Source organism: Aethalodelphis obliquidens, unplaced genomic scaffold (assembly GCF_003676395.1).
Source record: "Aethalodelphis obliquidens isolate GAN/ISIS:26980383/991018 unplaced genomic scaffold, ASM367639v1 scaffold18, whole genome shotgun sequence".
Taxonomy (NCBI): Eukaryota; Metazoa; Chordata; class Mammalia; order Artiodactyla; family Delphinidae; genus Aethalodelphis; species Aethalodelphis obliquidens.
Genome location: NW_020837962.1, coordinates 9,409,596 through 9,436,970, shown reverse-complemented (window position 1 = coordinate 9,436,970; position 27,375 = coordinate 9,409,596). Strand labels below are relative to the sequence as shown.

Here is a 27,375-nt window from a genome sequence, read left to right as displayed (position 1 = left end):
AATACTTAAAATCGTTCTGGTTTTTAGTTCCTTCATTGTCCTTCTCTCTCTGTGTCTCTATTTTTTCCTTTCTTTTTTTTTGGCTGTGCCACGCTGCTTGTGGGATCTTCATTCCCCTGCCAAGGATTGAACTCCGGCTCTCGGCAGTGAAAGTGCAGAGTCCTAACCACTGGACTTCCAGGGAACTCCCTCTTTCTCTTTATATTTTAAATGTTTTATTCAAGTACAACATACATCCTGAAAAATGAATAAGTTTGCTTTTTGATGAATTTTCCCAAATGGACCACACCCACCTTACCAGCACCCAGATCAAGAAACAGACCATGACACCCCCACCAGCTCCCCACTGCCCCCTCCCACTCACTCCCCGACCCTCCAAGGCAGGTCACCCCTCTAACTTCTAACAGTAAAGAGTAGTTTTGATTTACATAATGGAACCAGCCAGTATGCACTCTGGCTGGTCTCTTTTCTCAACATTATGCTTATGCGTTTCATCCAAATTGTTATCTCACTATATTTTAAATTATCTTAGAACTTTGAAGAAAAAAATGTTCCTAGATCCCTACATAGTAACAGCTTTACCTTAATACCACTAAACCTCCGCTCCCAGGTTGGAGGTTCGCGGGCCCCGGCTTAGGGAACAGGGAACCACGTCCCCGCCTCCCTTCTCTCCACCCACCTATAGGAGGCTCGGTCTGCGGCTGCGGACAGCCGGCACAGCCGGCGGGAGCGCGGTCACGTGACGGTTGCCGGCCCGCCAAGATGGCGGCTTCCTGCGTGGTCCTGCTGGCGCTGGCCCTGACGCTGCTGGTGCTGGTGGCGTGGAAGCGCTGGCGGTGGGGGCGCGCGGCCCGCCACGTGATTGTCGTGGTGCTGGGCGACGTGGGCCGCAGTCCCCGCATGCAGTATCACGCACTGTCGTTGGCCAAGTGCGGCTTCTCCGTGACCTTCTTGGGGTTCTGCAGTGAGTGCCCCGGGGGCCTGGGAGGGAGGCTGCTCTCTCAGCCTTTGACCCTCGGCTTTGACCGCCCCACGGGGGCCGAGGCGGGGACGCCCCTTTACCCTCTCCTCCGTCGGGCAGCTCTCCGAGGTTGGACGAGCCGGGTTGTGGCCTGGACAGCGGTTGCCAGGTTTCTGCCCAGCCTCTGCTGGGTGGGTCCCTGGGAACAGTCAGCATTAATCGAGCACCTGGCATATGCCAGGACTGTGCTAAGCTAAATGAACTCAGTGCATAGTCTCACTTATTCCTAGTAAGTGGAAAGATGGACTGGAACCCGGGTGGATGTGACCCCAGGGCAAGTGCTGGTAAGCACATCTCTGAGGCTTCTTTTGTCAGGCAGTGTCTGAGAAGACAGGCAACTTGTCTCCTCTCCGTTCCTCACCCTCAGCGCAGAACTCTGCAGGCAGGAGGTATTTCATTTTCGCAGGATGTCCAGCGTTTTTCCCTCAGTGTGCGGGGGCAGGGGTGTCTGCTCCTCCATCTTCCCCCACTTTGACATCTTTAGAAGGTAGCGCTATCCCATATCAGGGGAAAAAAGGAATAGCACTGGTTGCCTCTGGTCCCTGTTTAGAGTCTGCTACCCCAGGGTGAGGGGCTGGAGTGAGACTTCCTAGGGGTCTCCCTATGGTGTGATAATTCCACCATCCAGGGAATCTAGGTTAGCTTGAGTGCCTACTATGTGCCAGGCATTGTGCTAAGTAAAAATGGATAAGATTCCAGCCCTCCCTCTGTGGGTGGTCTAGTGGAATCTGGACAAGAACTGGCCTCATTCTCTGTTCTGGCTACTGAGGAACAGAGAGGTTCCAAAACACTGTCCCCTATTCAGCCTGTGGGGCGGGGATCATCTGACTTTAAATTAGATCATCTTCTCCAGCACATTAAAAGGGACATTCTTTTCAGCCTCCAAACCCCACGATGAGCTCTTGCAGAGCGACAGAATTCAGATTGTGAGTCTGACAGAACTTCAGAGACTTGCAGGTAGGAAGCAGTCAACTCCCGATATCTCTGAATCTGTGTGTGTGTGGGGGGAGGGGAAGGCGGGGAGCGTGGGGTGGGGGGGATCTGCAAATTGCCAAGAACTCCTTTACTAGTGATGGCTGTTTTCTGACTTGCAGTTGGGCCCCATATTCTCCAGTATGGAGTCAAAGTTGTGTTTCAGGCAGTGCACTTGCTGTGGAAGTTGATGTGCAGGAAGCCAGCAGCTTACATCTTTCTCCAGGTACGCGTCAGCTCCACCTCCCGCTGTGAGAACCACTGTTTTAACAGTTTTCTTTACTTTCCAGTTTTAAAAAATGTACAGATTGGTAAATGCATATTCTCATGTGTGTGTATAAACTTTTAAAAACATGAGTAGGAGCCTATGGTATGTGTCCATTCTATTTATGGTACTCATCCCTTCTGTTTTTCAGTGTTTTACAGATAGTCTTATTTTGTACTTGTTACATATCTAAGTGTTTTACATGCATTATCTCATTTAATTCTTCACAACAATCCTGAGAAGTAGGTTCTTGTGTTACCTACACTTAGAGATGAGGGAACCTAGACCCAGAGAGGTTCTGTAAGTAACCCATTGTCACACAGCTAGGAAGTGCTGGAGTCAGGATTTGAACCAGGTTGTCACTCTAGTTCTGGAGTTCCACTCTTAGCCTCTTACCTTGACTGCTTTTTAACGTAGAGAAGCTCTTTCTTTTTTTTTTTTTTTGCGGTATGCGGGTCTCTCACTGTTGTGGCCTCTCCCGTTGCGGAGCACAGGCTCTGGACGCACAGGCTCAGCAGCCATGGCTCACGGGCCGAGCCGCTCCGCGGCATGTGGGATCTTCCCGGACCGGGGCACGAACCCGTGTCCCGTGCATCGGCAGGCAGACTCTCAACCACTGCGCCACCAGGGAAGCCCTCCTTCTTTTAATTGACTGTATTGTATCCTGATATGAGATGTATCCTAATGTATTCATTTAGTCTCATCTTAATGAGCACTCAGATTCCTCCTGATTTTTTTTTTTTTTTTTGCGGTACGCGGGCCTCTCACTGTTGTGGCCTCTCCCGTTGCGGAGCACAGGCTCCGGATGCGCAGGCTCAGCAGCCATGGCTCACGGGCCCAGCCGCTCCGCGGCATGTGGGATCTTCCCGGACTGGGGCATGAACCCGTGTCCCCTGCATTGGCGGGCGGACTCTCAACCACTGCGCCACCAGGGAAGCCCTTCCTGATTTTTTTTACCTAAAAATTAAAAAAAAAAATTAATTAATTAATTTTTTTTGGCTGCATTGGGTCTTCATTGCTGCTCATAGGCTTCCTCTAGTTGCGGTGAGCGGGGGCTACTCTTCATTGCAGTGTGTGGGCCTCTCATCGCAGTGGCTTCTCTTGTTGTGGAGCATGGGCTCTATGGGCTCTAGAGCGCAGGCTCAGTAGTTGTGGCACACGGGCTTAGTTGCTCCGTGGCATGTGGAATCTTCCCGGACCAGGGCTCGAACCCGTCTCCCCTGCATTGGCAGGTGGATTCTCAACCACTGCACCACCAGGGAAGCCCTTTACTTTTAAAATTGTATGGTGAAGAGTATCAGTGAACATATGTCTTTTGCATGGGTTCTGTTTCTTCCTTGGGATAAATTCCTAGGACGGGAAGTGCTTGGTCAGAGTCCATGCACTTTTAAAATGTTGTGATGTGTTACTGGATAGTCCTAGAGTAAGGTTGGGTCAGTTTATTCCCCACCTAACAGGGAAGCCTCTTCCACCTATCCTCACCACCACCAGGTATCATTAGGTGTTTTAGAGTTTCCATTCTGATAGGTGAAAAATGGTACCTCCTTGTTCCATTTTTTGTTTCCTTGAATATCAGTGATCTTGGACTTATCAGGTTGGTCAATTTTCTTTTATGACTGTTTATACCTCTTGGTGAGGAAGAGGGTCTTTCTTCTGCTTATCGATTATCAAGAGCTCTGTAAAGATAATTGACTCTTTGCCACGTACGTTATTTTTACTTGGTTTATTCTTGACCGTGGTCTGGTTTCCTTCTCTTCCTTCAAGTCTCTCTTTCTCAGAACCCTCCAGGCCTGCCCGCCATTGCCGTGTGCTGGTTTGCAGGCTGCCTTTGTGGGAGCAAGCTCGTCATTGACTGGCACAACTACGGCTACTCCATTATGGGTCTGGTGCACGGCCCCGGCCACCCCCTTGTTCTGCTGGCCAAGTGGTGAGAGTCTGGGATGAGGGTGCCGACATTGTCCCCAAACTGTGGTGGGAAGAAGGGCCGGTGCGGAGACCCGGGGAAGCTGATTCCCGTGTGCCCTGTGGGGGTGAGGGCAAGGCTGGGGAGTTGGACTGACGCTGGTGACAAGTGATAGAAACAGGCCTGAGCAAAGGAGGGCATTTGTTGGCCCATGAAACTGAAAAGTCCTGAGAAATGGCTGACTTTGAGCTCAAAAAATGTGTCATCAGGACCCCTCTCATGTCTCTCCACACTTCCTCCTAGAGGTATTTCTCAGGCTCTGGAAGCCCCTCGCTCTCATCCCCACCCCACCAGGCTCAGTGGAGAGAGCAGGCCTGTGGTTGGCTCCTGCGCACCTGGCGTCCTCTGACGCCCTCTGAGCCTGGGGGGCTTCAGTACCCCGCTGTCTCAGGCTTGGGACAAGTGCTCCACTGGAGAGCTGGGGTCCCAGATGAACCCGTACCAGATACCCAAATGGAAACTGGGGACTGCTGCTGGCAGACGGGGATGTGGGTCACAGTCTGCTGCAGTTGATGCGACAGGGAGAGGGAAGAAGGGCCTTGGGAGCAGGTTGGACCTGGAGGAGGAAGCAATGTTGTGTTCTGAGTCCGAGTTATACCATCTGCCTCGGTGTGGACTTGCAGCCTCAAGCTGTTGGCCGGCTGTGGCGTTTCCCCTGGTGGGTCATTCGTGGGTGGTGGTCGCAGCAGCAGTCAGTGAGCGCTTGCTGCATGCCAGGCCTCAGGCCAAGCCTTTATCCCATTCAGACTCCAGTGCTGCCCAGCAAGGGTGTCCTGTGATCGCTGTCTTTTTACAAACCAGGAAACCGAGAGCCCTCATGTCACTTGCCACACAGCTAATACATGTGAGCTCCAAAATTCCATCCCAGGCAGTCCAGCTCCAGAGCTTTCTCTGCATCCTGAGTGAGGAACAGGCCGTGGTACCTACACACGCGAAATAACCCTGTTCATTTCCAGTTCTTTTTCAGTCCTGCCCTGTCACCAGGGCTCAAGTCTCCGTTTGGAGCTAATCTGTTGATAACGCCTTTCTAGCATTTGCTAAACTCCCTTTGTAACCCATTGGGAGTAAGCCTCAGCCCCACAGCCTTTGCAGGGAATAGTGCAGTGTGGCTGAGATTTAATAACAAGATTTTATTGTATTTGTCCTTCATTTTATGGCAAGAGAGACTGGATTTTCCATTCTGTAGTGATATATGGTTTCTCTTGAAAGTAATTGTATTTAAGCTGAAAAGCAATCTGATTTAAAGAAAGGTGTGCGGGAGGTAATAGTACAGGTGGTAGAACTCTGTGCAAACATGGGGAAGGTGCCTCGCCAGTGACCTGATTTGGGAGATCCCAGCTCTGCGGCCTCTTCTGTATCATAAGGTGTTGAGTCCCATGGGGCTGGGGTGGTGGTTCCTGGCCCAGAGAGCTCTGGGCTGACCACTGATATGTCTTTTCAGGTATGAGACGCTCTGCGGACGCCTGTCCCACCTGAACCTGTGTGTGACCAATGCGATGCGGGAAGACCTGGCAGAGAACTGGGGCATCAAGTAGGGGCCTCGGGAAACGAGGGGTCCCTCCCAGCGCCGTTGACTCCCAGCTGCTGTGTCATGTTGCAAGGCATTGGGAGCTCCCAGGGTTCCGGGAGGTGGTTACTGGTTTGGGGAGGCTGAGGGAGGAGGAAGCTAGAGTTTCTTTCCCAGCCAGCCAGATGGTCCATGAAGTGTTCATGTTAGAAATTCTCTCTGTGCTTCTCCAAGTAATTCTAAAGCTTATTGTTGAGACTTGGATACCTAAGCACCCTTCTTCTTCTGGATACTTCTGGGTCTTATGTTCCTTAGGCCTTTCTTCACCCCTCCCTAGAGCCCCCCAATGATCTCATTGCAGAGCTGTGACTGTCTACGACAAGCCAGCATCTTTCTTTAAAGAGACACCTTTGGACCTGCAACACCAGCTCTTTATGAAGCTGAGCCGCACCTACTCTGCATTCAGGGCCTGGTAAGTCTGCTGTCTTCAGCTTTCAGCTGCCTTGTTTTATGCTCGCTGCTGACCTGGAGATCTAATCCAGGGGATGGCAAACTATGGCTGCAGGCCTGCTGCCTGTTTCTGTAAATAAAGTTTTATTGGAACACAGCACGTTCATTCATTTACATGTTGTCCTTGGCTAGTTCCACACTATAAGAGCAGAGCTGGGCTTTGCAATGGAGACCGTATGGCTCCCCAAAACCTACAGTGTTTACTCTTTGGCCCTTTAAGGAAGTGTTTGCCCTGTACTAGGCTGTGGGTGTCCTTACCCTCCTGCCAGTGGTTCCTGACCGCATGGCGGGGTCTGTGCACCTATGTGTTCTCTGGGCATCTCCCAGGGGTAAGGAGAGCCCTTCTGAGCGGCTCTCCATACAGCTGGTCTTTGTTCTTCTCAGTAACATGGGGGCAGTTGGAGGGGTCACAGCGTCCTCATCTTAAGTCTAGGGGATGATTAGAACAGTAAGCCCTGTGAAGGCAGGGGCTGAGTTGGCCTTGTCTGCCGTTGCGACCTCAGCACCTAGCAACACATAAATACAGATAAGAGAGAAAGCAAGGTGCAGGTCTGTGCCCAAGACCTTGGGTGGTAGGGCCACCTGGTGGCTCTGACGTGGCTGCACCCCAACAACTGGGAGCCTGCGGGCCTCACTCTGGTGGGAGAATGGCCGTTCTCGGGCCCAAGGGCCTGCTCTGTGGCAGCTCACGGGCTCTCTCTGCTCCTTCAGTTCAGAACCCTCGGACTCGGGCATGGAGAGGTCGGCCTTCACGGAGCGGGATGCCCAGAGTGGAACAGTGACCTGCCTTCCTGGGCGGCCGGCCCTTTTGGTCAGCAGCACGAGCTGGACAGGTCTCAGGACCCGCCCGGGCGCTTGGGGCTTGTATGAGCACCTGGCTGAGCCTGTGTTCTCGCCGCTGCCAGGCGTGCACCCCACATGTATTTGGGGCTTCGATGAGAAAGGGGAGCACATTGAGCTGGGTGGGGAGGCATCTAGAAACTGGCCCGTGACACTCGGTTCTCTTTTCCCGTAGAGGATGAAGACTTCTCCATCCTGTTGGCAGCATTAGAAAGTAGGTGTATGGCTGTGACCAGGAGCTGGGCTTGTCGGGGGGCTGCTGAGCTGCAGGATGCTCGCCTGGCCTTGCGTGGTGTTGTTGGCAGAGTGTTCCTGACCCCAGGGCCAGGGCCACTGGGTGGAGGTGGCAGGCGTGAGTCCCCTTTTGGGTCAGTGAGTGACCAGCCTAGCTCTGAATTGCCACCTCCAGGAGAAGGGATTGCATGGTTGGGAGCAGTGCTCCCTCCTCCTCTCCCTTCCCCCATCCCCTCGCATCAGCCCCTCACTCACCCGACTACATGATCTTGGTTATCATGTATTTATTTTCCTAAACACAGAGTTCGAACAGCTGATCGACGATGGAGAAAGGCTCCCTCCTCTGGTCTGTGTTATAACAGGTACCCACCTGGGACCATCCCTGTTCCTGTATCAAACGGGGCAGTGGAGGCATGTCAGGCCTGTGATGTTTGTTGTCTCGTTAATTCTCACCCCAACTCTGTGATGTATGGTTTTCTACACCAGCTTGACGGGGAGGCTGAGGCTCAGAAGGGCTTCATGGCAGAGCATGGAGTCTAGATTTCAATCTCAGATAGCGTGACCTCAGAGATTCTGAGCTTTCTACTTCACAGTGGTTTCCACGTATCTTTTTTTTTAAAAATGAGAGTCTGCTGTCCAATGTCAAACTGTTTCCAAAGGAGCCGGGTGAAGAGAGAGAGGCAGAGGAGATTTGGTTGGAGGAGGAGGGTCCTCAGCCAGCTGCCCCACCTTGGACACTCCTCTCCTCCAGGCCCTTGGACGCCCAGGGGCGGCAGGAGCCCACTGCTCATGCTGTGCCACCTGGGGATCTGGGCGGGGCACAGGGGCCATCTGTGTGAGAAGCTGTATTGGTGGGCACTCTGGTGCCTGGCCAGAGTTTATCCTGGCTGTGTTCCCAGCCCAAGGCCTGCTGGGGGAACGGCCATGGCCTCAGCAGTCGAGGTGCACACCCCTTGGGGGTCGTTTCTGGAAGGGGTCTGGATAGGGGCCTGATTGGAGCTGCTGCCTGTGGGCCTTCTGCTCACGCCCTTGCAGGGGCTTCTCAGGCCTGGGGCTGGGGGACAGGGCCAGACGTGGGCCCAGTGCAGTGACTCCGGTTTTCTCTGTAAGGCAAAGGGCCTCTGAAGGAGTATTACAGCCGCCTCATCTGCCAGAAGCATTTCCAGCACATCCAGGTCTGTACCCCATGGCTGGAGGCCGAGGACTACCCCTTGCTTCTAGGTAAGAGGCCTGCAGGGGGAGGGCTGGGGTTTATAAGGGAGTACCTGAGGGCAGGGGACAGAGTTTTTCTGAAGAGGGCCAGATAATGAATGTTTTACCAGGTTCTTTTGCATATTCTTTGTTTTTTTAACCCTTTAATGATTTCAAGCCATTGTCTGCTCAGGGGCCCTACACACGTAGGTCTCAGGCTGGGATGGACCCTGGCTGGACTCTGGGAGAACGAGGCTGTTTCCTGGTGTGCCACCTCCCTGCCTGTTTGCCAAGGTTACCTCCGTCGGAGTGCTCTTGGCCTCCACGCCCTCCACTCACCCTGCTCTTCCCTTGGGCAGAAGGGCTGGGCGGGGCTTGGGTTGGGGTCAATTCCCAAGTCTGGGAGGTACAGAGACCACGAGGTAAACAGTGTGGACTCTCCCAGTGTGAAGGGGCAGCCCTCCCTTCTCTTGCGTTGTTGATCCCTCGGGGAGGGCTTATTGGCTGGGTGCCTATAGGTCTCAGCAGCCACTAAGCTGTCTCCGGAGTGGGAGGCGGGGAGCCTTTGTAGGCAGGAGCTCCAGCGGCACTGAGTGATGTACGGTTGCTTCCTTGGCTTTATATTCACAGCGACAGCTGGTTTTCTGTTGGGTCTGCTTTGGGTTCTTTTTCTAATTATTGTGATAAAATACACATAACAAAATTTGCCATTTTAACCATTTTTCCATTTTTAAGTGTATGCAATTGAGTGGCATTAATTACACTCACAGTGTTTTGCAGTCACCGCCACTGTCTCTTGCCAAAACATTTTCATCACCCCAAGTAGAAACTCAGAACCCATTAAGCAATCATTGCTGCGGCTTCTTTTAAAATACAGCGTGGTTAAGGAGAAAAAGGGGGTCAGTTTAAAGAAAAACATTGGTGACGGGCAGGTCATTTTCAGAAAGGGCCGAGAGGCCAGGAGCGGCAGGTGGGAAGCACCTCCGTGTCCCAGCCTCCTGCCAGGCTGCTCGGCCAACCCCAGGCAGTCGTATGTGGGGTTGGGGACTTTATCACCCCCTTTCCACTCCTCCCCGCAGGCCTCGGTCCACAGTCCTGCAGGATGTGTGGTCACCGGGCGCACAGCCAGAGCTGATGGCCCCCTCATCCTCGCCCTGCAGGGTCTGCGGACCTGGGCGTCTGCCTACACCGGTCCTCCAGTGGCCTGGACCTGCCCATGAAGGTGGTGGACATGTTCGGGTGCTGCCTGCCTGTGTGTGCCGTGAACTTCCAGTGGTAGGAGCAGAAACCTAGTCCTCCCAGGGTTAGGTTATCAAATCAGCAGCTTGGGGGGAACCAGCAGAATTGCCCGGGAAAGCTTCCTGGAGGGCTCCACCTCCCCATCTGTGCAGCTCTGCCACCCAGAGGGAGCAGGAGCCCTCTGGTCCCTGTGGGCGGGCTGGGCCCCACCAGACAGGGTGGCTTCCAGTTAGAACTCGTGTTGAATAAAAATTGGAGTCTTAAGTACTCTACTTGGGGGCTTGTGCTCACAGGGTGCAATGGTGGCTGGAATTGCCTGCACAGCTCACATGGACTTATTTCTCTCTCTGTCCCTTTAGTCTGATCTCATGTAGTTGTGTTCGAATCAGTTGAATGAGTGTATTTCTGTCTCCGCTCTTCCTGGCAAAGATGGGCAGGAGAGGGCATTTGGAGACGGTAGTGTTAGAAACGGTTCTAGAAACAGTGGCCCCACCATGAGCTGAGGAGCCAGCTTCTGAATGGGAAATCCAGGATGTTGGAGCCCGGGTTCAGATAGTGTTGGGATCAACCCCCTGATCACCTCTGAGCCTGCCTCCAGCAGGGCTGCCTTTTACCTGTTTTCTCTGCTGTGGAATTAAGAAAAAAAAGGCAGAACTTACTAAGAACGTTCTCACTGAAGAGAGCATGTAGCACAAAAAGTCCACATACCCCTTTACTGTCCCTCCTTCCCCAAATTGGTTTGGATTTTTAATGTGTATCCTGCCAGGTCTTTTTTCTATTCAGATGCCAAATCTAAGAACAGGCTTCCTGAAACCAGACTGTTCCTGCCTCCAGCTTAGCCTGCGGGTGGGGTGGAATTGGGGGGGAGCAGGTGGGCACCTTGGGTTCTGTATCTCCTCCAGGCAGCTCTCAGACCTCCCCTGATTCTCTCTGCAGCTTACACGAGCTTGTGAAACACGAGGAAAACGGCCTGGTCTTCGAGGACTCAGAGGAGCTGGCAGCTCAGCTGCAGGTAGCGTGTCTGCTCCCACACTGTGGCTTGCAGGGTTTTGGAGATTCCTTGTTCCTGCAGCTGGGTGGGTGGCCCTGGGCTGTGTATGGGTGAGCGGGCAGCGGTCTCAGAGGCTGGGCCCCATTGGGCCCCGGAGGGATCAGGGCTCGCCCCACCTGCCGTCTGGGTTTATGGAGCTCACACCACACAATGATGCTAGAGCCAGGTGGACTGTGCCATTTAGGGGGTGATTGGATCTGAGAAGGGAGAGTGAGGAGCGAGGGAGCTTCCTGGACCGGCCTTATGAGATGGGTGGGCATCTTCAAAGGATACTTCTTTCTTACTACAAATTACAAAAAGTAACACGTCATCATTCTTGATCATTGAGACCAAGGGCAACAGACTTTGGAAAGGCTCAGAAAAAAACATTTTAGACTTTGCCATAGTCTCTGTCAGAACTACTCAACTCTGTTGTAACGTGAAAGCATCCACAATCTGTGGATGAAGGGGTGTGGCTATGTTCCAATAAAACTTTATTTACAAAGACAGGCGGAGGGCTGCATGCAGCCCACAGGCTGGCGTCTGCAGACACCTTAGTTTAGCAGAGCTGGAAAGAACGCAGGCATCACCTAGTTCTCAGTACGTGGGCAGGACAGTGCTGGGTAGAGGCCAGCTCTTGGTGGAAGGAACAGCAGAGCATTGCAGAGGCAGAGGCGGGGGGCTGCCGGCAGAGCATGGGGTGTGGATGGTGAACACTGCAGCTTGGCTGTGCCGTCAGGTCGGAGCAGAGCAGGAGATAGAGCGTAGCTGGGCCATGAAGGCTCCCCTGTGCCTGGTGAGGGAGGGGGGCTTGCTGGGTCAGGGACATTGGGGACAGAGCTGTTGAGAAGGGTTAGTTAGCCAGGCCTGGTGTGGAAGCTGGGCCAGAGCGGGAGTCCCGTTGGAGACCCCAGGACACTGGTGGTGGTTCTGGAAGTGCGGTGAAGGAGGCAGGGTTTTGGCAGAATGACTGGCCTGGCATCTGGGCTTGGGGTGCAGCAGAAGCCTGGGCTGCTGGGAAGGAGGAGGGGCAGCTTGGGGTGGAACCTGGGGTGGGGGCAGGAAGCAGTGATGAGGTAGTTCTGGTCTTCTAGATGCTTTTCTCAAAGTTTCCTGATCCTGCTGGCAAACTGAACCAGTTCTGCAAGAACCTCCGGGAGTCAGAGCAGCTTCGATGGGATGAGAGCTGGAAGCGGACAGTGCTCCCTTTGATTACGGACACGTGACCCCTCGGGCCAACGACTGAAACTCCTGAGGTGTGCTGTGCTGGACATCATAGAGAGACCCTCAAGCTGACACCCCTCCTTACCTTTCATCTTCCTCCCCAGGAGCTGGCCCACACTCCCCTCCTCACAGCCGCCACTGCTGGCCAGTCCCTGGGCAGACTCTATAGATCAGCGTCTCCTGGTGGATGGAAGCTGAAAGGCTGGCAGTGGGCACTGCCTGGGGAATGAAGTTACTTTTAATAATCAGGAGTTTTTGTTGACCAGGAAGCTGGCTTAGCCTGCTTTCATCTTTGGAGGCTCTGAATCCCTTCTCTCTTTTCTCTTCCTGTCTTATGAGTCTTTCTTTTCCCCAGTTTATGACTTTTCTGTTATTTGTGTCGTCCTGAACATCTCTGCATCCTTGTTTTGTCTCCTGGTGTCTGCCTTTCCCAGAATTGCTTGGTTGTGTCCCTAATATTTTGATTCCTGCCTTGAAAACAGACTTTGCAGCCCACCGCCCTGCAAGGGCAGTCAGATGTGCCACGTGTGCAGCGGGCTCGGCTCCGCGAGGGATTTGCGTCCAGGTTGGGGGGAACATACTTGGTTTGTTTTTTTATTTGCGCGAATGAAATGCTTATCTCTGAGCCAAAAATTTCATTTCTGATTTATGGTGATTTTCTTAAGGACTAAGCCAGCTGGCAGAGAGGGGTCTACACGCTTGAACAGTTTATATTTTATTCGAACAGTTTGTGGTTCCCGATTCAGAATTTAACATTCTTCAAACATTCAAGTCCAGTGCAAGTTTTATCACATTCTTTCCAGAACAGTGATTTAATTTTCACATTATTCTTCAAAACCATTTATAAATCTACAGCATTAGTTTCAGAATTGCCATCTCCGAGTGCTCTTCGTAGGGAAACAGTTTCTGGTCGTGACGAGGCACTTCTTCCCACGGGATTCCAGCCCGGCCTGGAGACAGAACATACGCGTCTCAGGATGTGGGGTTTGGGGATGGGACACCACCCTATCAGTGTGGGGCTTTGGGATAGGCCTGGGGGTGTGGGGGGGTACAGACTACAGATTTCCAGGCCCCATCCAGACACCTGGAATCAGCCTCCAGGGGTGGGACCAGGAATCCCATTTGTAAGCAGCTCACAGCAGCCAGGTTTGCTGTGTCTGCCCACTGGGCCGTGTGCATCCCTGGAAAGTCATGGCCCCGTCTGGGTCCTCCATCCTGTTACCGGGCACAGCTCAGTAGGAGCTGAGGTTTGAACCCACGTCTGCCTGACAGCTCAGCCTGGTGCCTTCAGAGGCTGGACCTGTATCAGAGGGGCTCACGTCCTCTGTGTAAGCACAGATGTCTGACGAGCCCCTGGTAAGAATTGTTTTGTCATCAGTTTTTTAGAAATGAAAAATTAGTATTTATAAGAGTGAAATACTAGACATACAGTGTATAAGTGTCATGATACTACCATCCGGGTATAACATGTTAATAATAATGTTAATTGGTGTGTATGGAGTTTCCCCATATGTGTATTAACATGACAGTTATTTTTTTAAAATAAAAATGAGCTTAAAAAATGAGTTTATACTGTATATGCTGTTTAGCACTCAGCTTTCTTAAAATACAGCTTGGATATTTTTTCACATAAGCATCTGAAGGACTTCGTTATTTCTCGAGGCTGAACACCCGCTGTCAGTGGGACACGCTGTATAGGGTGGGCGCTGGTCCTCTCTGTCAGCAGAGGCAGCTGTGGGAGAGCTTTGTTTGGGGGGTGGGGGATTGGGGCAAGCACAGGGCTCTGCACTGCTGCCCAGTCATGTGTGGGAAACCCTGATCAGGCCTGGCTCGTGGTGAGGACTGCAGAGTGGGGGTCATGGGGTGGGGGGTGGAGAGTGGGAGCCAGCTGCCTGGCTTCAGTCCATGGGTGCCTGGGTGATTACTCAGCTGCCCTGCACCCCAGTGTTTTCACGGGTGGGACAGAGGATGGCAGCACCCCCCCCGCAACAGGTGCTAGAGGGGCTGACGCAGGTCAGGTCTGAGAACAGTGCCCACCTGCAGCAGTGGCAACTCAGGCAGACCCCACCCCCTTCTCTAAAGCATCCCTCACTCTTCCATTTACTGTGTGCTTGATCTAGTAACAGCAGCTGCCGTTTTCCCGAGCACACCCTTCGTGCCAGCCCTGTTCCACCTCTGAGGTGGATGTTTCTGCTGTACAATGAATGAAGACCTGGAGAGGGGTGGCCCAGCTCCACCTGGGACCCACCTCCAGAGCCTGCACCTGACTGCTGTGTGGCCAGAACTCATCTACCCTGATACCAGCTGGCATCCACCATCCTTTCCATTTTACAGGCAAGAAAACTGAGGCCTGAAGTCTCTGAAAACCTGCCCTAAACACACAGTAGGACTGCTGGTCTCAGACTTCTGAGATCACCACGTCAGCCATCTCCTCCCCAGAGCACCAACTCCCTGGCCCTGGCTCCTCTGCTGACCTCCTGGGCGGAGGGTGGGGGGTCGTTGGCCCAGCACATTGTGGTCTGGGGCTTCCTGGCTTGTCTCCAGGGCCCCATTCTTTTACTTTCCTGATTTCTGCCTCCCTGGAGTCCTGTGTGTGGCCAGTGCAGTGGCCCTGCAGGCCTGGGTGGCAGCCCCTCAGAGCCAGCAGCCCGGCCAGGGGCCCGGGGCTCACCCAGCTCCGTGGTGAACAGCTGACATGTCTCCGGGTTGCGGATGGTGAAGGCAACGTAGGCGTCAGGAACCCGCTGGTCCTTCTGGCAGGCAGAGAGCTTCTGCAGGACCCCGACCAGGGAGAGGACAGTTTCTGGGCAATATAGCACATCTGCAATAAAAACCCCAGGTTACTGGAAGGGGCTCCTCCAGGACCCCAGGATAGAGGCCTCTGGGTTGTGCTGACATGGGCAGCAGGGTGAAGGCCTGGAAAGCAGCAGTTCTATTAGGTTCGTGCTGTTGGACGGTAAGAAAATTACGGGGGTAAAAAGAAAAACCCTTAGCAGAGAAAGCTGCTGAAAGACACTGCAACACATGAAAAATATCCAGGACTCGCTGGTGTTCCTTTAAAAGAAAAAATCAATTCTCTGCCTATGGCCTGTTTAGAAGATGCTTAATGAAGCAAACCCTGACTGCCTCAGACTTCTTGTTTCCTTCCTGTTGGGGGGGCAAGCCCCCTCCCGCCCACCAGCTGGGCCTGCAGGGATGAGCTGCTTAGCCTCTGTGCTCCAGCCGCTCTGGGCCTGGGTCTCAGGGCCATGGCCAGGCCAGAGCACAGTACCATCGGCCAGATGGGGCTGGGTGAGCGCCGTGGAGGGCAACGGTCCCGTTGGTGCCCACACCATATGCCCCTTCCCTCAAGGGTCCCATCCTTGCACCAGAGTGGGTGGTCCCTCCTTGTGGGACTCGTTTTGAGGACCTAGGACAGAGATAGACAGGCAGAGCGCCTTCGGCCTCAGGGACACACAAGCATGCACGGAGAAGGAAGCAGGTGCTGACAGAGGTGGGGCCACCCAGAGCTCCTTCCCTGACCCTCGGCCTGGCCCAGGGCATGCAGAGGAATCAGGATCATGCCGTTCTTTGTGGTCCTGAAAGGACAAGGCTGCTGTGGCCACTTCCACCCCCATCTGAAGACAGGGGGTGTAGGTGGGGCCAGCTCAGCTCCCTTGCTTTGTGGGGCTGCTCTGGCCTATTCATTTAGGTTCTGGATGGCAACTGAGAGGCCTCCCTCAGGCTGCTGGAGAGGGACGTGAAGTCTGTCCGCTGGGTTGTGGCCTGGCTAAGACTGGTCACCCTAGTCTGGTGCCCTGGGGCCTGTTCTGTTCATCGCAGGCCTTGCTGGGAAGAGCTGGTTCCTTTATAGGATGGACCATTAGCGTGGCAGTAGGCATGGCCACTGTCTCAAATGGGAGGGCTGTGGCTTAGGGCACCCAAGAGGCACGCTCTGTGCTTTGATGTCACCCTGGAGGCCCACACGACCCAAATCCCGTCATTCCTCCCACCAGGCAGCACTCACTGGTGGGAGGTGGCTCACTGAAGGTGGCTCACTCACTGGCTGGAAGGTGGTCCCCTTCCCGGCACTGAAAGCCAGGTGGAGCTTCAGGGAGGCCACACTCCAGTGGCCTAAGCTGGGCGGTACCTGCGGCAATGATGATGTCCGGCTGGAAGGCAGCAAGCTGAGGGACCGTCACAACATCCCAGTCCACCCGGGCCACCATCACCCTGGGGCTCTCTGCATCGGCGGTGTCGTGTTCTGGGTGCTGGGCCAGGGCGGCGACATTTGGCTCCAATGAGAGGCCGTTGAGAAGGACGTTCCCTTGGAGCTGCTCGAGGACATGGCTGTGACAGTCGCTGAAGACGTATGCTCTGGGCCGGCACATCTTGCAAATGACCAGGCCCGTGAGGCCGGCTCCACTGCCAAGCTCTAAGACAGTCCTGCATGACAGGGAGAAGCGGCTGTGTCTGTGATCCCCCTGTGGCAAACCTCCCTGGTGCCCAGCCCTGCACCCCCAGGTCACCTATGAGCAAAGCCCGCTGGGTTCTCCATGGCCCACTCTGCCAGGTAAAGCGCGGCATTCCACGTGACCAGGCCCGTGGTGCCGTGGGAAATGATGGCCGTGCTCTCGCAGAGTGTGATAGAGTCCCCGGAGGGCTAGGAAGAAACAGGGAGAGAGAATTAATCCAGCAACCAGGGCAGGTGTGGATCACATAAGGAATTAGGATTTGAGTCTAAATGTGATGGGGAGCCACTGGCGGGTTCTGAGCAGGTGACACAACCCTCGTGAGCTCAACGTGTCAGTGGGGACAGAAGAGGGAAGCAACAGGGCATGTGGTAGACCCGAGGACAGTGACCCCAGAGCCCACCTAGGAGGGAACCTGCCTGCTCCGGTAGTGGGGGTGTGAGGGCCCCGAGGCAAGGCCTGAATGGCTACTCGAAACACTTAGAAATGTGTGACAATAACAGAAAACATCATTTCAGAAATAAAGGCTACTCAAAAAAGCATGAGCATAACAACAAACCAAAACATAAAAACAGATAAACCTTAAAGAGAAACAGGAAGTGAAAAGGAGCAAAATTTTAAAAATCAAAAAGAAATTAAGAGATTGTCATGGGTTCAATCGTTTCCCCCCAACATTCATATGCTGAAGTCCTAAGCCCCAGCAACTCGAAATGTGACCTTTTTGGAGATGAGGTCTTTTTTTCCTCCTTTTTTGGCTGCACCGTGCAGCTTGCGGGATCTTAGTTCCCCCGACCAGGGATTGAACCCCTGCCTTTGGCAGTGAAAGCACGGAGTCCTAACCATTGGACCACCAGGGAATTCCTGAGGATGGGGTCTTTATAGAGGGAATCAAGTTAAAATACAGACATAAGGGGACCCTAATCCAATCTGACTGTGTCCTTATACGAATAGGACATTAGGACACACACGCGGGGAGAAGATGGCCATCTGCAGGCTGAGGAGAGGCCTGGAGCACATCATTTCCCTGCAGCCTCAGAAAGAAACAACTCTGTCGACACCTTGATTTTGTACTTATAGCTTCCAGAACTGTGAGATGATAAATTTCTGTTGTTTAAGCCACAAATTTTTAGGTACCTTTAATGAAACAAAAGCAAAGAACAAATACTAAAAATTATAATTCAAGAAAGCATTCCTGAGAAAACAAACAGATTTGAAATGAATATTGAAAGAGTATACACTGCACCTGAGGTCACTGACTCAGAACGATCACAACCTCGAGACGTAGTCTAATAGAATTACTGGACTTTAAAGAAAAAAATGCTTTGGCTATCTAAGAGAAAAGGGCATGTGACATAAAAGGGAAAGAAAATTAAATTATCATCAGGCTTTTGCACAATGATGCTTTATGCCAAAGAAAGTGGAGGAATATATTTAAGAGACTCAGGGAGAGAAGGTGTGAGTCAAGATTCAAGTAAAAATGGCTCAATCTGTTATCAACATGCAAGAAGTCCGGGAAGGTCCATCCGACGAGCCCTTCTTAAAGAACCTCCTAGAAAATGAACTTGAGACAACCAAAATGGCTACAGAGACATCAATATACGGACCAATACAGAGACTGAAAAGTAACAGACTACGGTATGTGCCTGAGGTCGGTAATGTTTCCACCCGTATCCCTGGACCCTGTGATTGTGCTGTGCTTCTTGGCAAAGGGACTCTGAAGATTCATTTAAGGTTACAGAACGTGACATGGGGAAATGATCCTGGATTATCCAAGTGGGCCCGATTTAATCATCAGGGCTGATGTTTGGGAGATGCAGAAGAAAAAGAGGCAGGAGGGATTTGAGGTGGTTGCTGGCTTTGGAATCAAGGGGCCATGAGTCAGGGGGACAGGGCGGCTCCTAGAAGCTGAGAACAATCCTGGGCCAAGAGCCAGGAAGGAAATGGAATCACATTCCTGCAGCTGCAGAAAACGCAATTGTGCCAATGACCTGAAGGGCCTGGAATGGTCCTCCCCCGGGGGCCCAGTCCTACAGATACCCTGATTTTAGCTCTGTGAGACTCAAAGAAGAGTAAGCAGCTGAGTCCAGCAGACTTCTGACCTACAGAACTGGAAGATAGCACATTTATGTTGCTTTGAGCTGCTTAGTTTGTGGTAATACTATGTAACGGCTCTATGATGTCTATGTAGGGAGAATGAGGGTGGCACATATAAAAATTTATGCTGTTTTCAGTAACCACAGTTGGTGTGAGGGATTAGTGCTGTTGTTCTGAGATCGCTGCACGCACGAATAATATGGGATAAGCCAAAGGCAGTTGGGGGATATCCTAACATCATCCCTATGCTCTTGAGAACCAAAATTTCCAGAGCAGAAGAAAGGAGATAGGGATCCAATGCCGAAGAGGCTGAGTGAAAACCCTTCTGATCCTGAATCAGAAACATCGATATGGACTCATGAGGTATTTTCTCTTAAAAAGTATGGATATGTATCTCCACCCATATCCTAGCTCTGTCCGCGGAAAGGCCTAGACAGCAGCAATGATCATCCCTAATGCCCAGACTGTGGTCTCTAAATATCATTTCCCACTAAAAGAAACTAGGGCTTCTTGAAGACATGGCTGATTCCAGGTCTGGGGCAGGAAACATACAAGATGAGTCTGGAAAAGCTTGACATAAACTAAAGTAAGAAAACTATGAGGTGATGTCAAAGGACCCAGAAGCCTATTTGAGGGGACTTCCCTGGTGGCGCAATGGTTAAGAATCTGCCTGCCAGTGCAGGGGATACGGGTTTGAGCCATTGTCCGGGAAGATCCCACATGCCGTGGAGCAACTAAGCCCGTGCGCCACAACTACTGAGCCTATGCTCTAGAGCCCGCAGGCCACAGCTACTGAGCCTGCGTGCCACAACTACTGAAGCCTGTGCGCCTACAGCCCGTGTTCCACAACAAGAGAAGCCACTGCAATGAGAAGCCTGCGCACCGCAATGAAGAGTAGCCCCCGCTTGCCACAACTACAGAAAGCCCATGCGTAGCAGTGAAGAGCCAATGCAGCCAAAAATAAATAAAATAAAATTACTTAAAAAAAAAAAAAGAAGCCTATTTGAAGTGACTCAAAATAGCACATTTTGAGCTTCAGTAACGATGCGATTTGCAATGGTTTGAACCCCTACTGGGAATGACAGGAAACCAATTCACTATCTTGAAAAGGAAAGAAGTCTGTATTCTGCCTTTCCTCTACTAGCTGTACCAGTAGGTAACCAAATACGGATGAAAGGAGGCACTTCCTTATAAAATTTCTCCAGCTAATGAATGAAAACAAAATGATAGAAAAATCACTGGGACTTCCCTGGTTGTGCAGTGGTTAGGAATCTGCCTGCCAATGCAGGGGACACGGGTTCGAGCCCTGGTCCAGGAAGATCCCACATGCCATGGAGCAACTGAGACTGTGTGCCACAACTACTGAGCCCACGTGCCACAACTACTGAAGCCCGTGTGCCTAGAGCCTGTGCTCCGCAACAAGAGAAGCCACCGCAATGAGAAGACTGCGCACTGCAACGAAGAGTAGCCCCTGCTCACTGCAACTAGAGAAAAGCCCGTGAGCAGCAACGAAGACCCAACACAGCCATAAATAAACAAATAAATAAATAAATAAGAAAAATCACCTTTTTGCATCCTTCAATGAATTAATGAGTCTAAGCTTTAAGCACCCACAAGTGCTACCATGAAGAGGATAAAAAAAGAGATGACGTGACTTCTAGGACCCAGGCTGTTTTCTTGCCAAAGGGGTCAAACAGACAAGAGTCCGAGTGGGCCTGTGAATCCAGCCGCCAATTTTTGGGGGACAGAGGACAGAGGAACAAGCTGAACAGCACCATGTGTGTGCGACAAAAAGCCAGCTTGTGGAAAGCTGTCCAGGCCAAATTGCCAGGAAGAGCTGGGGGGACCTGCGGATGAAGGGAAATTTTGAGCCAGACCTAGTTAATGGGCAAGACTATGCCCAGAGGTGCACATGGCAGTGGTACGACCTCAGTGATTACTCTGAAAGAGCGGGAGGGCTGGGATGGGTCAAATGAGGGCTTTGTGGGCTGGCTGCCCAAGTCCTTGGCTAGATTGGCAGTTACCGTGGTGGCCGCCTTGCAACAATTCGATAATCTAATTCTTTTGCATGGTTTTCTGTGTCTTTGTTTTAAAATAAAAGGTTAAAGAAGAAAGAAAACAAAAACTGTTGTGTGTAGAATGGACTTCTGTGGGGTAAGAAGCCAGGTGACCAGTGAGAAGGCCAAGCACCAGGTCAGCCTGGTGATGGTGGCAGTGGACAGTGGGGAGAGACAGCTGTCCTGTAACATCCATCCATCAAATATTTATTGAGGTCTGAGCGCCAGATCGCTGCTGTGCAATTCATGTGTGTTACCTAATTTAATGCCAGTCACCCCGTAAGACAGGTGTTATTTGTTGAACTGCTTGGTTTACAGGTGGGGAAACCGAGGCTCAGGAAGGTTAACTGACCTCGTCTAAGACTACAGAGCTGAGGAGTCAGGATTGAAGCCACATGAGGCTGACTGGAGCCTGAATCAACTGTGTGTGTGTGGAGGAGGGCGCATGTCTCCTACCAGCAGGTAGCTCCGGTGGCACTGGGTGGGCTCCTCGGCCGTCAGGACCTCCGCCAACGCCTCGTACAGCTCGTCCAAAGGCTCCGTGTGGATAGCCTCGTGCTGGGGGCGGGCAGGGCGAGAGCTTCAGCAAAAGGATTAAGTTGACCCTCGTGAATCAAACCAAGGTTCCACCTGCTTGCTTTTTTTTTTTTTTGTGGTACGCTGGCCTCTCACTGCTGTGGCCTCTCCCGTTGTGGAGCACAGGCTCTGGACGCGCAGGCTCAGTGGCCATGGCCCACGGGCCCAGCTGCTCCGCGGCATGTGGGATCTTCCCGGACCGGGGCACGAACCCATGTTCCCTGCATCGGCAGGCAGACTCTCAACCACTGCACCACCAGGGAAGCCCCCACCTGTTTGCTTTTACTATGACTTGTAAAAATGGCTGGAGGATTTTCACCAAATTTGGAGGGGAGACTTGGGATGTGATTGACTTAATACAGATCACTTGGTGGGGGGACCTGGGGGACCTCAAAGAGAGGTGTAGAGAGGGTGAGGGTGAGGTGTAGTGTAGGGCAGGAGAAATGGGATATGTGAGAGCTGGCAGGACAGAAGGAGAAGGTGGCATTTCCCACATTCAGGGGTTCCTGGTAGGAGTGGGAAGGTTCCATGGGGGACCAGGACCACAGAGGAGATGCAGCCACTGCTGGAGACCCCTCAAAGCACAGAGGAAGTACCCTGGCCCCTCCTTTCCTCCCTCCCTCCATGGCTTCTCATTGGTGGAACTCAGCTGGGAGCAGTTGCCCAGGGAGCCCCCTGCTACACGGGGATCTGTAGAGCAGGCAAAGAGTATGGGATGGATCTGGGCTCCAACAGGCAAAGCCCACGTTTGGAGAGCCAGCCAAGTCCTAGATGCTGCCTGGTTACCAGATGGCCAGTGCCCATCACTGACCTTTCTGATGAGCTCTGAGAGAAAACTCCAGGCATACTTCACTGAGGGTGGATGCTTCATGCACAGAGGATGCTTCACGGTCTGTGACGAGGAACACAGTGTGGGTTGCTGGAGAGACTCCACCTTAAGTCTCCCATGAGCTTCAAGTGAATACAGGGCAAACCCCAGTTATCCGATTCCTGGAATTCTGGCCCTGGGTGACCCTTATGCATCTGAAAGAGTTTAACATATAAGCCCTTTCCTAAAAATATTTCTCCACTACAGTGGCACAGACCATGGCAGTGTTTCTAATGCCCTTTCTGGGCAGGAACATAGGGCATACGGACTCAGGCTAACACCCTGCTGTAGACTGAATATTTGTGTCCACTCTACATTCACATGTTGACCCTAACACCCACTGAGATGATATCAGGAGGTGGGGCCTTTGGGGCGTGATTAGGTTATGAGGGTAAAGCCCCCATAAATGGGATTAGTGTCCTTATAAAAGAGACCCCAGAGAGCTCCCTTGCCCCTTCTGTCATCTGAGGACATAGCCAAGAAGACAGCGTCTTTGGACCAGGAAGTGGGACCACACAACACACTGAATCTCCTGGTACCTTGATCTTGGACTTCACAGCCTCCAGAACTGTGAGAAATAAATTCCTGTTGTTCACAAGCCACCCAGTCTGTGGGGTTCTGTTATAGCAGGACTAAGACATCCCCCTTCCCAGAGCAGCCAGCAGGAACTAGAGTTTGTAGTGAGGACAAATGTGGGACTGTCTGGCTCCATGGAAGGGGTGAGAGCTCCAAATGGTATGACAAGGCAGATTCAGCACCTGCCCTCTTGGAGATCACACCCCCGGGTGGGGTGCTGCGCTGACCAGGACAGAGGAAGGTGGGGACTCTGCCTGGGATGTAGTGGAGAGGGATGGGGGCTCTGAGGGCAACACTTCGGCTGAAGTTGAGAGAAGCAGAGAGCAGGGGAATGAGTTCCAGGCAGCTGGGTAGCTTGTGCAGGCCCCCACCTGGCATTTTGGGAGGGAGGGCAGGGGACGGGAACAGTGAGAGTAGGGCCTGTGTCACATGGGACCTGCTGGCCGGAGGGACGTGATTTTACTCAAGGGCAACAAAATGTCCACACAACTCTTCAGGGGCTTGGCGGGTGTTAGGTTTTAACCTTGGGGTGAAAAATCAGAGCAGACTGCATGACAATGGCCTCCGAGAGGTCTGAGCTCACAGTCCTGAACTGCTGGATCTCCTGGGAATCTTCCCTAGCTTGTGCATCTTCTCGACACGGTGGTCAGATGGATACTCTTGGTTCACCCTCCAGACAGGAATTCTGACCCTGGGCTCTTTGGACAGGACCAGTGGTTGGAGGGGTGTGTATGATTCCCATGCATTTGTACACAAAATGTACTCTTCTGGAGCATTTTTTCCTTGGGGTAGTGTCCACACCTTTGGGTTTTCAGAAGGATTCATGACCCGTAAGAGGGTAGAGAGCCCGGATGCACTGTGATGTACACCTGACCCACATGGCCAGGGGCAGGCAGAGTGGGACAGGCCGGGCAGAGTGGTGGTCCCTCCTCTACCCACACCCAGATGCACCTTAGAGTCCAAACCCCACCTACAAAAAGCAGGGGCCCATCCACAACTAGAAAAGACACACTGGTGGGCAAGACTTGCCTGCTTCTTTTCCCCTTAAACGTTAAAAAAAAAAAAGTCTCTGAGCAGCTAGCAAATGCTAGAAGATGTTCCTACAGCTGTCATCTCCACTTTCTCTGTGGACGGTTTAAAAAAACATCCCCCAGGTTCCCTCCTCTCATGCAGCTTGTTGTATATTCTGATGTCTTTATCTAAGAAAACAAAAGAGCCGGAGCTGTCTGAGGTACTCACACCCAGATGCAGCGTCTTTCTTTTTAAAGGATACGTGTGCACCTGTTACGTCTTCATGGGCAAATCAGGCCACTGATGCGTTCCAGTGATTCTGTGATTCTTACCTTCTGCAAAATATCCAGCAGCAGCTCAGAACCTGATGAGTCCCTTAATTTCTCTTCTAGGCTCTATTCAAAGAGAGAGGGGGAAGAGAAAGAAATCTCAAGGGCATTATCACAGGAACATTAAACATGCAATGGGACATGTTGGCAAAGTGCTAAGTGATCTCTCCCCAGGGACCTGGGGCCAAATGATGTGGAAGGCACAGGCAGCTGAAAGCCTGACCTTGAGAAGTTCCGGGTTACACCTGGATGAGTCAGAGAAAGAACATCAGAAGACAGACTCTTGGTTTGCATTAGCCCTGGCAGCTTAGCCTTGCCTGGGTCACAGACCAGCTCTGTGGCTGAACTGGAATTACAGGGGGAGCCAGAGCATTAACACCTGGTGGGCAACCTGAAACCTTTCCACGGCAGGATGGCTGCTTCACTGTTCAGGTCCCGGCTCCTGTCACCTCCTTGGAAGGCCTTCCCGACTCTCCTAAATTGATGCATTTCCCTGTTTTATTGACTTTCCAGCCACCATCATCTCCCCGTGTTTTCTTGCTTATTCATTTACTTGTTTATTCTCTGGCTCTCCCATCTAATCAGGGCTTTGTCTGTATTCTGCTGATACTGGTGCCTGGCTTGTGGAAGGCATTCTGTAAACATTCGTTGACAGAATAAAAAGTACTAGCTAACACATATTCATGTAATCCTGACAACAGCCCTATGAGGTTAAGCATCATTATACCCCCATTTTACTAATAAGAATATAAAGGCACAGAGAGACGAAGTCACTTGCCCAAGGTCACACAGCTTGTGTGGGGTGGGGCAGGGCCAGAATTCAAAGCAGGTTGTCTGTCTCCCAGGTCTGAGTGCTCCAATGCTGCTGTCAACTTCTTTTCTAGTCAAACCAATGGTAAGAACAGTTCTCACCACATGGGTGCTGTGGGTGAGCCTAAGTGAGCACTTAGCATGGGACTGGTGCAGAGTAAGCACTCACTCATGAACAATTATAGTCGATATGAATTGGGCCCAATGGATGCTGTCATGAAAGTTTAAATTTGGGGTTAAAAAATGTACACATTCCTTTCTGACGGGAAATGATCTCCCAGAATGCTAAATGGTTTATGTCAATGAAACACAAATGACTAACCTCCACTCTTAAGATGGGGCAGACCTGGGGAGGAATATATGTTCAAACTGAGTCATCCCAGTGGGTTCACCGCACTTGAATTATGGATTATAAAGGACGCAGCGTCATTAGAGCCCTGGACTTGGCAGAAAGAAGCTGCTGCCTCGGCCATGCGCCTCTGTGTGAATGGCAGGTCCCCAGGGCAGGGAAGTGAGCTTTCGTCTCTTTCCTGGACTGTTTTGTACCTCCCTGTCTCTTCCATCAGCTGCCTCTGAGAGGGCTTTGTCCAATGCTGCTGACACAGATGAGAACACCCAGGCCTGAGGGGTCTGTGACCTGGTCGCTGAGTTCAACGCAGCGTGGTCTCCCGCTGCCCTGAGGACGTGGGCTGTTTAAATGAGCAGCAGCAGCTGTTACCCAATGGCCAGGATAATAACTGGCTAAAAAAAGGCACAAACTGTCCATGACCCTAAAAACCCAGCGAAAAAAGGAGTTGGGAGGAAACCCCGCATTCCTTCAATTCGTGGGACTCGGTCTACAGAGACAGCGGAGGGCGGGAAGGGCCCAGGGGAGGACGGAGCTGGGGGCTGAGCGCAGGGTGGGCCCAAGGGTGCTGAGGTGGACCTCCTGCTCCCCGCCGCCAGCCCGCGCTGGCCCCAGCGATGCCCGGGGAACCGGACGTGATGCCGGGGCCCGCGAGGGAGCAGAGGCCGCCGCGTGGCGGGGCGAGCAGGGGTGAGCCCGGAGCCCCGCTCCAGCGCGACACCGCGCTCCACCGCGACCCCGGCGCCCCCCTCCCGCCTTCCGCGCTCCCCACCGCCCACCTGCCAGGGGAAAGAGCTCAGGGCGCGCGCCGCCAAGAAGCGGCGCTCGAAACTTCGCAGCAGGGGCGCAGCCTCAGCGCTATCCTCAGGCGCCATGGCGGGTCGGGGACGGGCCCCGGCGTTGCCCGAGAGAAGCGGAGAGCGAGGCTGCGCCGGGAGGCGGCCCGAGGCAACGCGCGGAGCCGGGGTGGGGCTTGGGGCGGGGCCAGGCGCCCCTTGGGTCCTGGGAGGCGGGGCTTAGGTAGGGAGGCGGGGCTTAGGTAGGGAGCCGGGGTTCAGCAGGCGGTGCCAGCCGGAGGTGCGTGCGGAGGTGGGGTGGGGGTGGGTCGAGGCGTTGCAGGGGTCCTGGGAGGCGGGACTTGGGAAAATTGGAGGCGGGCCCTGAAGGCGGGCTCTGGGGCAGATTTGGGGCCTGGGAGGCGGGACCAGGGTCGGAAGGGGCGTGGCCAGGGTTTCGGTGGGGGCGGAGTCAGGGTTTGGCGCCAGGTTCCGCTGGGCAGGGCGGCGAGAGCTCCCAGTCAGGCCAAGGGCCAGGTAACCATTCTCGCTCTTCCAGAGCCTTCTCGAGGGTCTTTTTTGGCAGGAGCCCTCTGGGCAGACGCGTCGTCCCTTGGGCTTAATCCTAGCCCTCCCCCAACCCCTCTGGGACTGCGCCCTCAAGCTCAGCCTCGGGTGCGGGCGACTCCTCAGGTCTGTGGGCCGGTGGGCTCAGACTTTCGCAGACTTTTCTCGCCTTGGTAAAAGGCACCGACGCAAAGGTGTTGGTTGGCAAACTGCCGCGTACACGGGGGCAAGGAGAGACCGAAGAAAGCAGCAGGCCCCTCCAGGTTGGTAGGTGGCAGTTTTAATAAGTGAGGGAACTTACGAGGCATGTCGTGGGCACCTCAAGGAGAATAGATCGGTGGGTCGGTGGTCCTAACCAGTCTTAACCAGCTTGAACTAGAGACAGCTGATTCCAAGTTCCTGGAAAACAACTTGGGCAAACATCTTATTGTTTAGGCTACATCTTATTGTTTAGGCTACGTCTTATTGTTTGGGCCTAGAGGACTTGCCAGTCTTTTATAGCAAAAACTAAAGCGAGCTTGAGCGGTGAAGGCAGGCTACAGGTGTGATGGATTTAACAATGATTACCCTCGATTTCATTGACCTCTCAATGACGTCCTGCCTCTCCACACACTCCTGCCAGAATCTTAACAGTTTATAGCGAAGCCTTAACGGAGTCCAATCAGTACACAGTCCAGTATCTCCACAGAACATTGCTCTCTCAAGCCTGCATTTTTTTTTTTTCTTTCTTTTTGGCCGAGCTGTGCGGCATGCAGGATCTTAGTTTCCCCACCAGGGATTGAACCCAGGGCCCAGCAGTGAAAGAGCCAAGCCCTAACCACTGGACTGCCAGGGAATTCCCTAGGCTGCATCCTTGAAACAGCTTCTGTTGTGGGAACAGGGGGCAGAATGTACTTCTGAGGGCGTGGTGGGGTGAGG

At 52.8% G+C, this 27,375-nt stretch overlaps 2 protein-coding genes across 11 annotated transcripts; one reads left to right on the top strand and one right to left on the bottom strand.

Moving 5' to 3' along the window:
* Positions 1-730: 730 nt before the first annotated feature.
* ALG1 (ALG1 chitobiosyldiphosphodolichol beta-mannosyltransferase) lies at positions 731-13,561 on the top strand. 4 transcript variants are annotated; one of them, XM_027117462.1, is made up of 13 exons: positions 731-964; positions 1,901-1,978; positions 2,116-2,219; positions 4,037-4,185; positions 5,663-5,752; positions 6,090-6,200; positions 6,950-7,071; positions 7,254-7,292; positions 7,615-7,674; positions 8,423-8,533; positions 9,664-9,778; positions 10,679-10,754; positions 11,867-13,561. In XM_027117462.1, the coding sequence occupies exons 1-13, from the start codon at positions 763-765 to the stop codon at positions 11,996-11,998; spliced, it is 1,389 nt and encodes a 462-aa protein (XP_026973263.1). In that variant the 5' UTR covers positions 731-762; the 3' UTR covers positions 11,999-13,561. The 4 variants fall into 4 exon arrangements, with proteins under 4 accessions (XP_026973263.1, XP_026973264.1, XP_026973265.1 ...); XM_027117463.1 differs by having other exon boundaries at positions 748-964; positions 2,136-2,219; positions 4,023-4,185; XM_027117464.1 differs by lacking the exon at positions 731-964 and having other exon boundaries at positions 2,136-2,219.
* On the bottom strand, positions 12,699-26,031 carry EEF2KMT (eukaryotic elongation factor 2 lysine methyltransferase). 7 transcript variants are annotated; one of them, XM_027117468.1, is made up of 9 exons: positions 25,894-26,000; positions 24,737-24,838; positions 23,962-24,024; positions 21,986-22,066; positions 21,055-21,156; positions 16,505-16,638; positions 16,126-16,421; positions 14,668-14,817; positions 12,699-12,946 (listed from the first exon to the last, which is right to left on the bottom strand). In XM_027117468.1, exons 4-9 carry the CDS (start codon positions 22,043-22,045, stop codon positions 12,846-12,848), a joined length of 843 nt encoding a protein of 280 aa, XP_026973269.1. In that variant the 5' UTR covers positions 22,046-22,066; positions 23,962-24,024; positions 24,737-24,838; positions 25,894-26,000; the 3' UTR covers positions 12,699-12,845. The 7 variants fall into 7 exon arrangements, with proteins under 7 accessions (XP_026973269.1, XP_026973267.1, XP_026973270.1 ...); XM_027117466.1 differs by lacking the exon at positions 24,737-24,838 and having other exon boundaries at positions 25,894-26,031; XM_027117469.1 differs by lacking the exons at positions 24,737-24,838; positions 25,894-26,000 and adding an exon at positions 25,091-25,583.
* Positions 26,032-27,375: the final 1,344 nt, after the last annotated feature.

Bases quoted from the DNA above. Each gene is read 5' to 3' on its own strand.
- ALG1 (XM_027117462.1), top strand. From the start codon at position 763: ATGGCGGCTTCCTGCGTGGTCCTGCTGGCGCTGGCCCTGACGCTGCTG. The intron at 1,979-2,115 runs GTAGGAAGCAGT...TCTGACTTGCAG, and splicing joins AGAACTTCAGAGACTTGCAG to TTGGGCCCCATATTCTCCAG. The intron at 10,755-11,866 runs GTAGCGTGTCTG...CTGGTCTTCTAG, and splicing joins AGCTGGCAGCTCAGCTGCAG to ATGCTTTTCTCAAAGTTTCC.
- EEF2KMT (XM_027117466.1), bottom strand. From the start codon at position 25,989: ATGGCGCCTGAGGATAGCGCTGAGGCTGCGCCCCTGCTGCGAAGTTTC. The intron at 24,025-25,893 runs GTGGGCGGTGGG...CTCTTTGAATAG, and splicing joins TGAGCTCTTTCCCCTGGCAG to AGCCTAGAAGAGAAATTAAG. The intron at 14,818-16,125 runs GTACCGCCCAGC...TTTTTATTGCAG, and splicing joins GGACATCATCATTGCCGCAG to ATGTGCTATATTGCCCAGAA.